General features: G+C 40.0%; 1 protein-coding gene and 1 long non-coding RNA gene across 3 annotated transcripts in view; one reads left to right on the top strand and one right to left on the bottom strand.

Moving 5' to 3' along the window:
- The window catches only part of LOC308384765 (retinoic acid receptor beta-like), a 180,809-nt gene that overhangs the window by 45,372 nt on the left and 118,436 nt on the right, over nt 1–17,001 (top strand). The window contains exon 1 of one of the 2 annotated variants that reach the window (XM_080863356.1): nt 11,954–15,823. The exons of the other annotated variant lie outside the window; for it this stretch is intronic. Within the exon in view, the coding sequence (XP_080719482.1) occupies nt 15,667–15,823 (157 nt within the window). The 5' untranslated portion in view covers nt 11,954–15,666. Of the gene's footprint in view, nt 1–11,953; nt 15,824–17,001 lie in introns of those variants that run through there. 2 annotated transcript variants of the gene reach the window in all.
- LOC308384767 lies at nt 3,370–16,188 on the bottom strand. Its single transcript, XR_013969392.1, has 3 exons — nt 15,693–16,188; nt 12,013–12,149; nt 3,370–3,800 (listed from the first exon to the last, which is right to left on the bottom strand). It is a non-coding gene; the product is annotated as an uncharacterized lncRNA (long non-coding RNA).

A 17,001-nucleotide genomic window follows, 5' to 3' on the forward strand; every position in this document is an offset into this window, starting at 1 on the left:
TCTTACTGTACCTTGATGCTTGTGAGTTCTTTTATTCAGGCACATAGAAAAAACTACCAGTGACTGAAAAGTATTGATTTTTCCTGCACTGCCCTGTGCCATTCGTAGATTAAGAAATGCCAATACAAGTATTCCACTCCGACTCTCTGGTTCATGTCAAGTTCACTTGTCATTTTCGATAATTCTGACAAGCTCAAGATGCTTAACCATGATGTAGTTAGCAATGCTGGGTGGCCCTCAGGGTTTCTGATTGAATTAGCCGTCTGTGTTCTGCCATTTGGTACTAGTCTGAAGAATCCCCAACACTGAGATGGGAGAGACACCCCTTGAACCAAAATGTACTAATTTATAGTACTCACTGAGATGCAGTAACCAGTGTTTTCACTGCCCAGTAGTTGGATACAGTTTAAAAGTCAACTGAGCCAAAGCCAACCAAACAAATGACATGGTTATCCACAGCATATCCCTGCAGAAAAAACCCACGGTAGCATTGATGATGGTTCTTTTCCATTGAGATGTCTTTATGTTAAGTTATGGTAATTTTTATGCACAATAACTAGACCCCCAAACAAAGGAAGGTGCATGGAAAACTTTCATCATATCATTTACACCAAATGTCTGTCAAAAACAAATGTACAACAGATTTTTATGAATCTGGGATTAGTACTTTCCAGATTTGTGTATACTATTCCTTTAAGACTTTTGAGATCTGTTTTATTTAAAGATATTTGCTGGTAAGTTGTCTTCTGGAGTTACTTTTTTGCAAGTTGTTGGTTATTACGTTCTCGTGTTTGTACATAAAGGAATGTGATTGCCAGTATATGTATGCATTCATATCTGAGATAGCTATCAGTAGAAAGAGAAAGAGGAGGGAGAGATTAGGCGACTTTGTGTGCTAATCCCTGTGAAATCATTGCCCCAGGGGTATAAGGTGGGGAGATAGGAGAGTGCTCCACTGATCAGAGAGGCTGTGGCTCACTGTGTGAAGCTGTCTGTATCCTCAGTAATCTCTCCCCAAGCCACAGAGAAGACTGCCTGAATGATAGGCAGCTTCCCTGTCTGCAAAACCAGATTTCTGCCTCTAAAACTGTTCATTACAGCCAGGACTGTGAAGACTACAACGGAGTTAGGGAGGTGAGGGCTGAGGTGACGCATTAAGGAGAAATTTGATTTGGCTGTGAAATAACCAGGGATATCAAAAATATGGTTTTGTTGGTTTCGTACAACGGTTTGGAGATATTATGACCATGCATACATGAGGCAAATAATGTTGATTGTAGTCTGCATGTCTGTGGGTCTAAAAGGGCAAATTTAAAACCAGTGTTGATGAAATCATTATTAGACTTCTTGGTTAGAAAATCTCCAGGTGAGCTGGAGTATTCCTGGTCAGCAGTGGTGAGTACCTGCCAACAGCAGTCAGAGAAGGCCTGAAACAGGAAACCTGGTCTTGGATGTTGAGGTAACTGTTGGAATAAATTTCATTCACATCAAACACTGGTCATTTGTTAAATTCTCCAATGCCAGGGTATTCATAAAAGATAGCAAGCTGCAATTTGAAATTCAACTTGTTGTTTGACAGCTTTAGCCACTAAAAGTATTTTAATGTTCTATTTTGTAAGATTTGTAAGAACAAAATGTCAAAAAAGAATAATAGTACATTTTTAAACATACTATAAAAAATAGCAACCTTGGTATGTTATTACCTTTTTATTATTAGCTTAACTTAATTTAACTTAGGTTAGCATGCAGCCATGCCGGGACCTCAGATAATTTATAACTTAACATTAAGATGCAACAGAAACAATTCTCCAAAGCTGTATTTTTAAAAGTAGAAACAGGAATATTATGTTAGCAATGCCAGATGTCCACTTTATTTGTTGTTATTCGATTAGCTATTCACAAGCTACATTGTCCAAGCTCGGGTCCTCTACAAGAGGTCTGGGAGCTTGAGGGTCCTGCAGTATCTTAGCTGTTCGCAGGACTGCGCTCTTCTGGACAGAGATCTCCGATGTTGTTCCCGGTATCTGCTGGAGCCACTCGCCTAGCTTGGGAGTCACTGCACCGAGTGCTCCGACTGGGACCACTGTTACCTTCACCCTCCACATTTTCTCGCGCTCTTCTCTGAGCCCTTGGTATTTCTCGAGCTTCTCGTGTTCCTTCTTTCTGATGTTGCTGTCGTTGGGAACTGCTACATCGATCACTACGGCCTCTAGTGTTGTCCGCCACATTCCCATTGACTTCCTGATGAAGGCTCTTAGGGTCCTGGTGCTCTTGCATAGATCTAGGAATTCCAGGATACAGGTGTGGGGCATTGAGTCATAGGCCTTCTTGTAATCAATCCAGGCAGTGCACAGGTTGGTCAGTCTGGTCTTGCAGTCTCGGCTGACTGCTCGGTCTGCCAGTAGCTGGTGTTTTGTGCCTTTGGTATTCTTGCCCATCCCTTTCTGTGTCCCGCTCATGTATTGACCCCTGTACCTGTTCATCTCACCCGCTATGATGCCTGACAGGAGCTTCCATGTAGTACTGAGGCAGGTTATTGGTCGGTAGTTGGATGAGACCGGTTCCTTCTGGGGGTCCTCGGTTAGCTATTCTGGGTGTCTCTTGTCAACTGGTTCATGTGTGCTACCAGGAACTCGTGGAGTGCAGTCAGCTTCTTTAGCCAGTAGGCATGAACCATGTCAGGGCCTGTCCAACTGGACAGCACCAGGGGACCCTTTCTTGGATATCTGCCACTGTGATGTTTACTGGACCCTGTTCAGGGAGGTCGCTGTGGTCTGCTCCTAGATCTACTAGCCACTGAGCATTGCCGTTTTGGGTTGCGTCCTTCTCCCATATGCTCTTCCAGTATTGCTCTGTCTCCAGCCTTGGTGGTGCTGTTCTCATATTGTTCCCCTGCCACTGAGAGTACACCTTGGCTGGTTCTGTGGAGAACAGCTTATTCTCCTGCCTTCAATCCCTCTGGTGTACCTCTTAAAGTGGCACGCCAAGACTGTGAGTCTCACCTGGCAGTTTCAGGTATGGAAAGCTTGCTGTATTTCTTAGGCACCTTCTTCATTGCACCTTTCTGCAGCTCCAATAGTTGGCTAGTAGCCAAACATCTCACTGATCACTGCTGCCGTTGTGTAGATCAGCTTGTTCGTCTTGGTAATGGTGACGGTGGGTATCGTCCATATGTAACACTAATGAAGCTCTATTGAATTAATACATGTCAGGTATTAAGCAGAATATTGGGCTATTGTTAATCAGAAGATTTAAGAACGGCCACTGGAGCTGATTGTCAGTAATTAATAAATACACATAACACAAAATGCTTTTGCAGGTACCATGTATTTCAACAAAACCAAAGGAAACTAACAAAGAAAAGGGGAAACTTAAATAATCATTCCTGCTGCAGCGGTTCGATTAATCAAAAACCCAGTTGGGGTGCACAAAGATAACTAAATAATCCTGTAGCTTATATCAAGCAATATAGATTCTCAAATTTAAAAAAATGTTCCCCATAAGTAACACACATCAACATCAAAAGCACTTGTCCACACAGAAGAGGGAAAAGTCCATGAATTTTATCTGAGTGTCCATGAGAGATGTCCAAGCGCTATTGTCCATAAACGGGGGAATGGTGTGTATGATTGTAGAAATCAGTGTAATTGAAAAATGGTTTCAGAGAAGAGCACAGAGCATCGTCTTTGATAACTTCCTACCAGACCAGTGGAAGTGGAAGCTTCAATGCAGAACGATTCCTGTTCCTAGCCGTTCGTTGGCTCGCCATCCTTTTTTATACCCAAAAAGGGTCACCTGGCCTGCATTAAATAAACAGAGCCAATAACAAATCACAAGAATATGAAAATGTCAGCCAGTTGAGCTAAATACATTAAGTTATTCTTGTTCCTGTGTACACAATTTATAAATACATAAATAAATAAATAAATAAACAGTATATTTAAAGTATATTTAATCAATAAGGATTTAACTAAAACAGTTCAACTGCTATATACAGATTGTATAGCTTCAAAACATTTGTTATCCAACAAATAGACAACAATCCTTCAAATTGTTTGGACTGGCAGCAGCCAATTAGCATCAGCTGCTAGCATCACAAACAGTCAATTAAAAGTTCAAACTCACCAGTGTATGACAACACTATACAGCTCTTGCTCACAGTAGTCGGTGTCTAAGTCACATAAGGTTATAGTTGGTGTTAAAAAAAAGATGCATTAAAAAACGGAAAAAGCAAGTGTTAATTGATTTTTACCCACTATTCAATGAATCTTGAGTGTTCTTTCTATCACTATCTTGTAACAAACTGGCTCAAAGAATGAGACTAAGAGAGAGAGTCAAAATGTCTATTAAAATAATAAAATCTAATGATTTATTTACTGGCCATTAAAAAGAATTCAGGTTTGACATTTTCATGTGTATGCACACAGCAAATAAATTTTTTTACAACTTTAAGTAAACTGCAGTAACATAATATACAGTTTTGGGAAGGTTACTTTTAAATGTATTCCATTACAGATTACAGATTACATGCCCCAAAATGTATTCTGTAACGTATTCTGTTACGTTACTCAATGACAGTAACGTATTCTGAATACTTTGGATTACTTAATATATTATCATGCTGTTTACAACTACGTGAATGTACTATTGCTGTGTGATTTATTACTGTTACTGAAGGTCCGCGACTCCGAACTGTAGTAAAGGGACCTCTGACTAATACGTCGGGTTCGTGTCGGCTCGTAGCCTAAAAATAGCTCTACTTTGTTGTCTGGGTCAACTTTGCTAGTGAGAGACAGAGAGAGGCGTTGAAAGGCTGCTCCAACAGAACTTATTGTTTCGGAGGAAAACACGAACACTGTGTACAGTCGAGTCTTAATAGCTTACTTACAACTGGGCTCGTCAGGCACTCTTCTTGGCTGCAGTGGTTATTATTATATTTACATGCTTCCAGCTCCCGTTTTTCCTTGATGACAACTCGTACCTTTCCACTCCCCTTTTCCTCCCAACTCGCGCTCATAAGAGACATAACGGGTATGGCATCCATTCTCCCTGCAGCAGGGACTACACTGCCTATGAGGCTACATTCTTTCAAGCTTATTTTCTTGCTGGTCGTGCGATCGAACATTGCAGCTGACCACACAGCAAATACGAACCATGGCTGTTGTGTGTGCCTTTGCTCCTTTTTTGCTTGCGCTTTGTTTAGACCCTCAAAATGGCGGCTCGGGCCAAAATCCTTTCCACGCCCACCCCCGTGACATCACGCTCCAAAGCCCTATACCTGTAGCATTCTGCCTATTAGCTTAGCACAACAACAAAAAGGCGCGCTCTCACCCAGGAAACACGCAGAGAGAGAGCGTCACCCTGTAACCATGGCAACCGTAACGCTGCCGCCTGGAACAACAGAACGTAGCTGTCAAACAAAACCCAAACAGTCCTGACCCGCGACAAAATGAAACAGGAAAGTACCGCAGTGTAATCCATTTATTTCAACAAAGTAACTGTATTCTGAATACCACCTTTTTAAACGGTAACTGTAACGGAATACAGTTACTCATATTTTGTATTCTAAATACGTAACGGCGGTACATGTATTCCGTTACTCCCCAACACTGATAATATGTAATATATATACTGGAAACAGAACTTTTTTCTGTGAATATCTTGGAATCCCCTTGGCAGAGCTGAAAACACAATATCAGGGCTATGGGTTTTATGGACAAATTAGTACATTTATTGATTGTTTTTCTGAAATGAGAGCTTCTTCTTTTTGAACATCTTTTAAATGTTTTTAAATCACATGCAAAGGTGATCAATGCCAAGAGAATGAATAGAGTTTATTTCTATACTATAGCACTATATCCCTTTATTTTACAAAGATAACTTTATAAAACTGTTAAAGAACCAATTGTTGACCGTAATAGATCAATTTCCACAGAAAGGTTTGGTTCTATCACAGTTTGAAATGTTGCTGCCATGATAGCTAAAACCACAGCTATCATGAGACATGAGCCAAGTAAATATGGACCTGTCAAAACAACATCTAAAACCTTTTCTTATAGGACAGTGGATGTAGCAAATGAAAAATTAATAGTGTTTTGCTCACCATTAAAATACACTAAAGTAAACTAAAAACAGATTAAAACATTAACAATTTTGTAAGAAAGCCTTTGCTGTAGGGCTAAATGAGAAAATTGTCTTAGATGGATTCGATTGCATTGTGACACAGAAAATACGCTCATACACATGCATATGGTGACAAGCAGATACACACATGCCCTCACAAATTGGAAATGAAAATGATCCATCAGCCAGTGTTTGGGAGACAGAAAAGTAAACAATTTAGGCAGTCACATTAAGACACTTAGAAGTGTAATTACTGCTCCTCCATCGACCCAGATTTCCAGCAGGGGACCCATTGCTGAATGTACTTAGGTTGTTAGGAGTAAATGAGCTCTCTTTATTGCAGTCTCGTTTCTAATGGGTCTCTCTTCTGCACCTCTGGCCAGCGGTACACATCTTTAACCACTCACAATCAGCCCTCACAGTCATTGTTTATAACCTATTGTCTTGTACAGAGCAAACAGTAATGTGCATTTAACTTGAAATACCCTGTCAGGGGAGCCTTGTGCTTACTTTAAGTCCAGTGTGAAGGTTGAACTGTGTTTGGTTGACAAATATGGTGGAGAATGCCATAAAATATTGCAAGAAGTAATTTTTCCCAGAGGAGAGATCCTATTGGTAGTGCTATTTCCTGAGTCTCTTAGTGCTACCAACAGGTTAAGAAATTGTTCTGGAAAACACTGAAGCATTTTTTAGACGACATTTGATCATCAAAGTAATGACGTACCATCTACAAAGTAATCAATCTTTCAGTCTCCAGTTGATCTTTCTGAGTAAAGTTCAATAACTTCCTCTAAATCATCACCATCTCTATTAAACCCCATCCCTGGAAGACTACTCAAAAAAAGTCCTGCCATTAATTAATGTTTCGATATTAAATGTGATCCATCTGTTTCTATTAGTGGGCTAAATACCGTGGGCCTTTAAGGTGGTGGAGTTCCATGCTAGGATCATTTCTATTGATATTATACAGCGTTCTCCAAGACAGTATTATTAGATGGGATAGTATACATTTTCCTTGCTATGTCAATGATTCCAGGCTGTATCTGTCTATGAAGCCAGGTGACACATACTACTTAGTTAAACTGCAGGAATCTCTGAAAGACACAAGGACCTGGATAGGCTCTAATCTCCTGGCCTAAAAGTCTTAGAAACGTAGTGTTTAACCAGATAACTACTCTGGAAGGCATTACAGTAAAAATGTGCGTAATCTTGGAGCCATTCTTGACAAGGATAGTGCACATAATCAATAAATACTGTGCAATTGTGAAGAAAAACATTCCTAAAAATCTTAAAATTACAAAATTAGAAACAGCTCAAAGCGGGAGACATGAAAAACATACTTATGTTCTGAGTTGGATAACAGAGTTGGGTGGGAGTTTCTTAGATTCTTTTTTTTTTTTGCCGCCTGTCCCGTTTGGTTCTTTTGCCATCAGAATTATTGTCTAAAGGCCAAGAAAGATGCCCAGCCGATTTACTTTACCGAGTGCACCATCCCGGCCTTGCCGTATTGGTCCATTTGATTGACCTTTGTTTTTATTGTTTATTTATTTTATTTTCAGTTCTTACATACGGGACAGACATGACTGGGGGAAAGGAACGGGAGAAAGAAGTAGAGGGAGGGAAAGAAAAACACCTGGATCGAGCAAAAATACAAAAGGAAATGGGAAAGGTGAAAACTAAACTATGACCTAAACTGGGTGAACTAGGACTAGACACAAGAACCTGTAAAAATGAACATGGTCTGAATTTCTACGAACATTATTGCTAAGGATTGTCTTATTGCATTGGAGTCACACTGGGTTAAATATGTACACTTGGGTTTTAAGGGGTATTTATTATTTTCTTCTTTTTTTGGGTTGTATGGAAGCCCCAAACGCAATTTCATTGTTCTTGACAATGACAATAAAATAATACTACTACTACTATGGTGTCATGGACCCAGTGTTTTGAGTTTTAGTCTATTTTGATGTTTATTGTTTGTTTAGGTTCATTAAGTTATTCTAGCTCATTTGTTATTATATTACCCTTGTGTTAAGTCTCCCTTGCCCTTCATGTGTTTATGTCTGTGTGTCTTATGTTGTCAAGTTCATGTTGTCGTTTCTGTCATCTTCCCCTGTACTCGGTCTCCCTGGTTCGTGCGCTTACCCGTTATGTGTCATGTCTGTGTGGCTCTTGTTGTCTAGTTCGTTTCATGTCTATGTCTCCGTGTTTCCTGTTTTATTTTGAAAGAGTCTGTTCTTTGTTCACTGCATTTAGTTTACTCTTTTCTGTGCATCATTATGTATATCCAAGTCAGCTGTTTCCTCATGTGTCTCCACTTCCCCTGATCGCCTCATGTGTGTATTTAAGTCCTCTGTTTTCTGAATGTCATTGTCAGGTCGTCTGTTATCCCACCATTGTCATTGTTATAGTCTTAGTCATAGAACGTCATAGTGTTTGTTTCTTAGTGTTTTTTAGTTTGCTTAGGGTTCCATGTTTAACTCCTGCTATCATCCAAATAAAGGATCGCTTTCTGTTTAAACCTGCAACTCCTCGTCCACATCTGCTTTTGGGTCCTGTTTCAAAAAACACAGCGGCGCACCCCGCCGTGACACATGGAAGAAACTGAGACTCGATTGTCTCATTATGAGCATGCCCCGACATCGTCAGGCATGCATACAAGCATGTGGGAGCCACACAAACTACCATTGTGAGTTGCTTGAAACATATTTCAGCAAAATGCTGCATCACTTTTTTCGGGGTGTCTTCAGTGGCCCGTCCAGAATGTTTCCATACAGTGGTCACTAAAAAGAATCTCCAGTTTTATTATACTGTTGTCAAATAAAGGGTTACTTGAAAAATGTGGCAAAAAAGAGAGAAGGAAAAGAATTGTCTAGTTAATTTCCTGCTATTAAAGTTGATATCACTGAAAATAGGTACATATGAAAACCAAATAAGATTTTTAAATCCGTAATAAACAGTCATGTTAGAATTATTGCATACATAGGACAGTGCTGCCAGAGGAGCCCAGAAAAATTTGGTTTCCTTGTTTTTGACTCATAATTTTGTACTTTGTTTTAGTTTAATAAAGCCATCTTTTAGTTTATCTCTTCTGTTTCCAAGTCTTGCATTTTGTTCCAACTCTGTCAGCCACACAGCCAGCTTTGGCATCTGGTGTGTTTTCAAGTGTTGCTTAAATTTTTGGAGCAGCATATACTTCCTGTTATTGGCCAAGTTTCTGCTGTAACCTCTGTGAGGCTGCATTGATACATTTTTCTGTGGCAGTTTGACATTAGTTCATTTTTGCTCTCTTTCATAAAAAAGTTTCTGATGTGTGCATCAAGAAATGTTTCGGGACTGGACCCGAGCTTCTCTGTTTTTATCAGATGAACAAAATAAACACAATCAGTCATCAGAACACAGACGTCCTGAACTTCATAGCACATGATACATGAAGTAAACTCAAACCATGTAAAAGGAAATATAAAGTATTCCAACTCTTGATTACTTCTAATAGTCATGTAACTAGAAGTCATTTTGTTGGCACATTTGCCACAACACCGCTCTTCTTGGACCGCACAAATCATCCATCCATCCGTCTTATTCCATTTATCTGGGACTGGGCCCAGGTCGCGGGGGCAGCGGCCTAAACAGAGAAGCCCTGACCTCCCCCTCCCCGGCCACCTCCTCCAGCTTGAACACCAAGGGGTTCCCAGGCCAGCCGAGAGATATAATTTCTCCAGCGTGGACAAATTATATAAAATCTATATGCAGCAGATAACACTATACTGTGTGAGATTTCATCAAAACAATTCTAAAAATTGAATTTCCAGCCCTTTCCCCATCTGTGGATCCAACCACAACCATCTTCAAATGTTTATTTTGATCCCAACTGCAGACCTGAAAAGACTACCCTGACTCTGTCTTACTTAGTCACCACACTGCAGTCTTGACAGAATCTGCACGCAGACAGGCATACCAACAGTCTATCGATTGGAAGGTCATTACATTGAGACCCGACTGTCCAGTCCACAGGCAAAAGTATCCTGGGGCAAGATGCTGAATCCCAAATTGGTTTACTTTCACTCTGTATCAGTTTGAAGCTCAAAGGTATAATTTCATGTACTGAAATCGTGCTCAGGCACGATTCATGAGTGGAAAATTACTTTCCTGCTTCATGCAGGTTCAATTAAATTAACAATAGATTAAGTGCAAATGTAACTAAATATAGCTGTGTGAACGGGTTTTGACCCATGAATGAATTGTGACTACCAAACTGACTAGTTCTCATAAGTACTTTATAAAATAAGGATTTCTTGTGGAGAAAAAATAGGATTTGAAAGTAGCTAAAAACATCAGCTGCTGTATGCATGTTCCCTTGAGGCTGTCAGACTTTACTCTTCCTTATTAAATGATCAGCTACACTGCTTATAGTCACAGTAGAGTGAGTTTTGGCAACAGCCATGAACTGCGGAGCAGTGATGCCAAAAAGTGGCTTATCTTGATGGATGGGTTCATTATCACCTTCTAATTACAGGTGGATTGTCAAATGTATTCATTACCTGTGCTGACCGGGGTTGTGTGAATGTGTGTCCAGGAGTTAGTGTTACACCTGCTGAACTCCAAGGGGTCAACTCGTGTGTGTTGGGGAGGGGCTTGGGGTGGGACTGGGTTCCAGGGGGTTTTGTTTCAGCTTTGCTGTAGGCTCTGTGCAATATTCATGAGTTATGTGGGGATCAGTGTGCTGTGTGCTGTGTACCACTCAAACTGGTTCTGCCTCTGAAACTGCCTCACTTACTCTGTGATCGATCGATCTATCTATCTATCTATCTATCTATCTATCTATCTATCTATCTATCTATCTATCTATCTATCTATCTATCTATCTATCTGTTTTCCTTGTAAATCAAGTAAAACTATACCAGAGAAGTGGAAAAATTGATTTTATCAGCATTTAGAACAAACGCCTTTTTTTCAACAATCTTGACTTATAAAACTATAAAGTTTAGAGATTTGCTGTAGATAAAAACAATGTTTAGAATTGTAGGTTTTTGTATTTATTGTGGTTCCAAAAACACTAGAACATTTCCCATAATATGACTCAAAAGTATTTCTTTATAAGCGCCACTGGTGACTGTTTGTTACAGATACGGCCATGCCCTGCAGAGCCACAGATAACTTTGCTTGTTTATACAGGCTTCACAGGCTGCATGGTGCCTTTCATAATGACTGTAATGATGAAGATATGTGATATGAATAGATAGAATGTCCTTGTGTCAGATCTAGTTGAAACCTTGAGACTCGTTTTCTGCTCTTCATGGTTTTCTCTGGTATAGTATGGTGTCGGGTAGCAAATTAATGGTGTTAGTTTAGATGAATGAGTATCTTCTTTTGACACTTGATTTTAATAAGGCTTAAGCATCCAAATATGTATGTAATATTTCTGCTAGACAAAGATTTAGAAATGGGACAATTCGGGAATAAACCAGTTTGGCTGGTTTATTTAAACCAGTGGAAACCAGCAACTCAAAAAATAATTTCTTGCTGTTTGGACCTTTATGTTAAGGTGCAAGCACCAAAGGTAAGTGGACTCTAAAGCATGACTAAGTTGAGACTAGAGAGTAGTGCAAATGTATTTACTTTGCACAAGAAGTAGAGAACTTGAAACACTGAATGGTTTGCACTGGGAAACTATGTGCCAGAGAATACGGGCACAAAGGGGAGAGCATAGATGGGTGAGCTTCAGAAGGCAGAACCTGAGCCTGGGATGGCGGTCCACTGGGAGAGAGGTGATGGGTGTTAAATCCCGAAAATGTACATGGGTAAAATAACAGTTCCAAGTGTTGTTAAGATTAATGTTCAGGTGTACTTGTGAATAGTGGTCCAGGAGGGGTGGACTGGTTTACTCACAGGAGATCATAGGCAGGAGGGCAAGCAGCTGGTGGAGCGGAGGGTTTTCCAGGGGCGATTTTTAATGGAGAACCAGCTCAACAAAACAGATGAAGGAATACAAAGGCAGAGATTGCTTAGGTCCACTGGGAGAGAATCTGAAACAGGGAGCAAAGAGGCCTCAGAAGACAGGAATATTTAGCACTGGGGGCCCTGACACCCAAAGTGCTTCAGACTACAAGGCACATTTTCAAACGTACATTCACACAGCACTTTTATCTACTTTACATCCATGACAAATTTCACATCACCAATTACCTTACATGTGTTTTTGGAGGAAGCCAGAGAACTTGGATGAAACCCAAGCAGGCGTTGAGAGAACATTCAAACTTTCACACAGAACCAGAACTAACCCAACCAGGAGATTTAGACATGAGACATTACTATGATGCAGTAGAACCAACCACAGCACCAGCATGAAAGATTTCCTCTGACACAACTCAAGCAAACATAACACAATATCACAATGTGCTGGTGTGGAACAGCTACAAGGCAGGAATAATACAATCACAGGAATCAATAACAAGAATGATATTGACAAAACTTATACACAAAAAAATCAAAGAACTTTTTTTTACTAGAGCAACTGTAGAAACTGACATTCACTAATGTAAACCAAGAGTTCAAACCACAAAACAGAGATGATAAGAATTAGAGACATTTACAAGAAAATACAATTCTGGTTTTAGGTGATTGTTTCGGTGTTTGCCTGGTCTGTCAGTAGAACATGTAGAGCCTGGTGGCCAGCAAAGAATATCACAGTAATTTAGTCTTAATTTGAAACCAAACACAGGCACAGGGAGAGTAATTATTAGATAGAATATACTGAGCTTAGTTCAGAAAGCAGCACTTCTTGTCTAATTAGCACATGATGCTATTTAAAATAAAATATTTACAGGACTGTGTAAAAGTCTTGAGCCATTTAACTTTGATCTATAAATCATTAAAACATCAAAAGGCACCTCACTAGGTGAATAAACTAGTGTTGTACCTACACCTACACACCTACACAAAACCAAGTCTATCTTTAGTCTGGTCGCAAAAACACAAAATCTGTTCTCATTTCTTTAGTTGAATTTACAAATTTCCAAAAATGTCAAGGTTTGAGAGACATACAATTGTATCTTTGAACCAACGAGGTGATTCCCACAGAGCTATCAGCTGAAACATTTGTCAAACCTCAATGTGGTATGGGATTTGTCCTTAAAGAAATGTAAGAAAACTGCGTAAGTAAAAGAAGTGTCTATAGCATATATATGTCTATAAACAGTATCTAAAAGTCATGTCCTTAGGAAATGGGGGTAAAATCCCAGCAAAGAGTCTCAATGGAAGAGAGAATTGAAATGAGGAGAAAAGGCTGAGCTATTTCTAACCACACACGTACTGGACTGCAACTTGTTTTAATCATTCATTAATCCAAAGTGGACATTTTGGGTTCAAATTATTGTTTATATGTACGGTCTAGGTTAGGGAAGAAGTACATCAGTGAGCGGTTTTAGCCATCTGTAAAATACACCTTAGGTGTCGTCATGGTTTTTTGGGGACCTTGTAAAGTTAAAGGTATTGGAACAGCTTCATTTTTCCAAATTACAGTGATCCCAACACTGCAAGTGCAGTAAAAGCATACCTGCATAGAAAAACATACACATGGGAACACGATCAGTCATGGATTGGCCTCGTGAAAGCCTGTACCTAGACATTATTGACGTAGTGCATCTTAACAAAGATTGGAACAAAAGGCAGCCAACTCAAAAAAAAAAAAAAAAAACCTATGAAATGCCCCTCATGAAGCCCAAAGAAGTACTTCTGTTCCTTTTTAGAAGACCTACCTGCAAACCTGAACGACCTTCAGGTACCATCTCAAGCTACCAGTAAGTGGTCACGATGGTTTTTGTTTCCTAACTGAAGTTTATCTCTCTTTGTGTTTGTGATCAGCAGCTGTTCCCTTAATGTTGTTTTGAGGATTTGTATATAAGATTTCCCCCTCATGCATATTCCTAAATGTGCGAGAGGGCAAATAATTTATGTTGATTGATTCTCTTATTCATATGATTTCATGTTTGAAAACAGATAAAGATTCATCTGCCTGGAAGATCAACAATCAGATGAATCATGTTGTTGTCAATAACAGATCATAAGAAACTAATGCTGTGTGAAAATGCTATACAAAGAACACTTTAAATAAGGAAGATTCTTGAAATAATACATTTGTTCCCTCAGCATGTAAGCCTGTAGGCTTAAATGTGTTCTACTTAATTCATTTCTTGGAATGGCAGCTGCACTGTAGCCAAAATAAATAAGAGTATTTAGAAGAACTCTCAGTAAAGTGGTTCAAATTATTATGCTAAAGTTTCTTAATTTTTTTTTTTTTGCTTTAATCTGCTATTTTAAAATTAAGTCAAAGCAACTTAAATCTGTATTCTGGGTCTTACTGAAACTCATGTTTTAGAATGCAGCCATTTAATTATTCAGATATTAAATGCTACCAACATTGTGTATATATGTTCAGTATATCAATATAACAACAAAGTCAGCAGTTTTCTAAAATGTTGCAAATCACAGGTCACAGTTTAGTTTATAAGCCCTTTATATCTTTTACTAATGCGCACAACTGTGAATATGCTTATCGTTGTCAGTGAAAAACATGGTTTTCATGTAAAACAAGAACGCTTACTATTAACAAAATAGAGTATTGTTTTTTAATTCAAAAATAAAAGATAAATAAAATGACGATAAAGTTCTTATCACTAATCAAATAAATAATATGACCTCACGACTGATCTCATGGTCCAACATTCACCAACAGTGAGCGTCGTGCGTAAAAAGCAATATGCCCATCACAGCCAGAGAGATGTGAGTGCTGATACTGTATAATGACTAATAACAATAATAACAATAACAATAATACAATTGATAATAATAACGACAATAAAAAAAACCTCGTTTCAAATTTTAGCTGCGTGGGTCTTCTTTCCCAACTGAAGAAAGTATTATTTTCCCTGCGTTTCTTCACTTCGCCTTGTTCCGCGCTGCGGAGCTGCAGTGATGTCAGCCTGCCTGGGTGATTTGAAGGTCAGCCGCCTCGGAAGGGTTCATACAGAGTTCACCGGCATATATTAAGCATTTCAATCTTTCACTCTCTGTGGCAAAACTAGTTGGAAATGAGTTGCGCGGGGGGGTGGATAACCCATTCGTCATCGCAGAAGAAACGTGAGCTTTTAAACGCCGTCCGTGGTTCTTTTTTATTATTATTATTATTACAAGAGACAAATTCTCCTGTTCGCGCGTGTTTTACCACCGCTCCCAATGCGAGACGGGGCGATTTCCAAAAAACAGGTCGGATTATTGTTATTATTATGGAGTCTTCGGAGGTTCGCGGCAGGGCGGAGAGTAGACTCGGTGCAAGAAAAGAGGATTTAGAAAAAGCGGCGGAGCGTTTCGGACTGAAATAATTAGTGATTCCAGTGCGGGACGAAGGAGAAGAAGAGGAACGAAATCCGCCGTGCCAAGGAGAGGGGGAGGGAGGGGGAGAGGAGTTCGACGGAGTTGCTTGCGCTTATGTCGGCGATTTTTATCCATCACACACAAGAGTAGTTGAACGAAGAGCCTCTTATCATGTTTGACTGCATGGACATGCTCACCGTAAGTCCCGGACAGATGCTGGATTTCTACACCTCCAGCCCGTCCTCCTGCATGTTGCAAGAGAAGGCTCTGAAAGCATGCATCAGCGGACTGGCGCATAGAGAGTGGCAGCACCGCCGGAGCGCACACTGTAGGTCCAACTTCTCCACATTCTGTCGTATTCATGCTGTCGTTCTTGTGCTTATTGTTTCGCTTTGAGTCGCAGAGGTGAGCTTGAAATAATCATACAGGCGGAGTCCGGCATCTGTTCACAACAAGTTCTAATGAAAGGGCCTGCAGGTGGCAAGAGTGACAGTGGTAAACACGATGGAAACTGCTGGGTAATTATTTGAGAGTTTTACGCTGCCGCATAATTAAATCTTCCAAAAAAAAAAAAAAGGTATTAAAGATTCAAAGGGAGACCATTTGTGGAGCATCTTTGGAGCAAAATCAAATGTTTAGATTATTAAAAACAAAGAAAAAGTCTCCGAGCGCCTCACGTGCTTCCCAGCAGAGCCGATCTACTGAATGAATGCTGATGGCTTCCAGCAGTTCAGTTCAGAGAGCAGCACCCTAGCTGGAGGAATGTAGACCGTAAACACGGGCGGTGTTTCCACACCTCCCTCCCCGGGCTGCACATGACAGGAGGGGGCGGCCTGGCAAACCGCGACTTACGTTCTCTGACACTAATGCAGATAAACGAGCGCGCGGACTTCATTGACTTTAGCGGCAGCTCGCTGCTGGAACACGAACTGACCAAAGCTAATGAATGATTTTGTGCTAGTTTTTATCCAGGAGACCAAGTGGACGCTTTAAGGGCACAGAGTGTTGCGTGTACTGTTGACATAAAGAATAAATGTAAGATTTAACAGTCCACAGTCAGGACTATATCGAGAATGAGCACTGTGTTAATTATTATTATTATATGAATTATGACTCGTTATTTGTGGATCTGTTTAGATTTTTGTTACAAAACTAGCCTGCATGTTACTGCACGACATTCGAAACAGCCGATATAATATCACACTCACAACTGAGCCTGTTGTCATGAGGCAGTTGTCAGTGTTTGTTTATGGCTGACGCCCTGTTGCTGCTCTCTGATTCATCTTAATTTGTTAACGACCTCCTCATGTGTCACTGCTCAAAGGCAAAACCCAGTGAGCAGAAAAGTTTCGGCTGAAGCCTTTAACCAGCAGCCGACTCCCACAGCGCTGTGCTGCGTGTCATTTACCTCAAATTTACATCTAGTTCTTATTTTCGTAATGACTGTATTTTCTGCTAACCTGTCAGAAACCTGTTCCTGGTGGTCAGGGCTCTTTAAATGATCAG

Source organism: Rhamphochromis sp. 'chilingali', assembly GCF_963969265.1.
Source record: "Rhamphochromis sp. 'chilingali' genome assembly, chromosome: 17".
Classification (NCBI taxonomy): Eukaryota; Metazoa; Chordata; class Actinopteri; order Cichliformes; family Cichlidae; genus Rhamphochromis; species Rhamphochromis sp. 'chilingali'.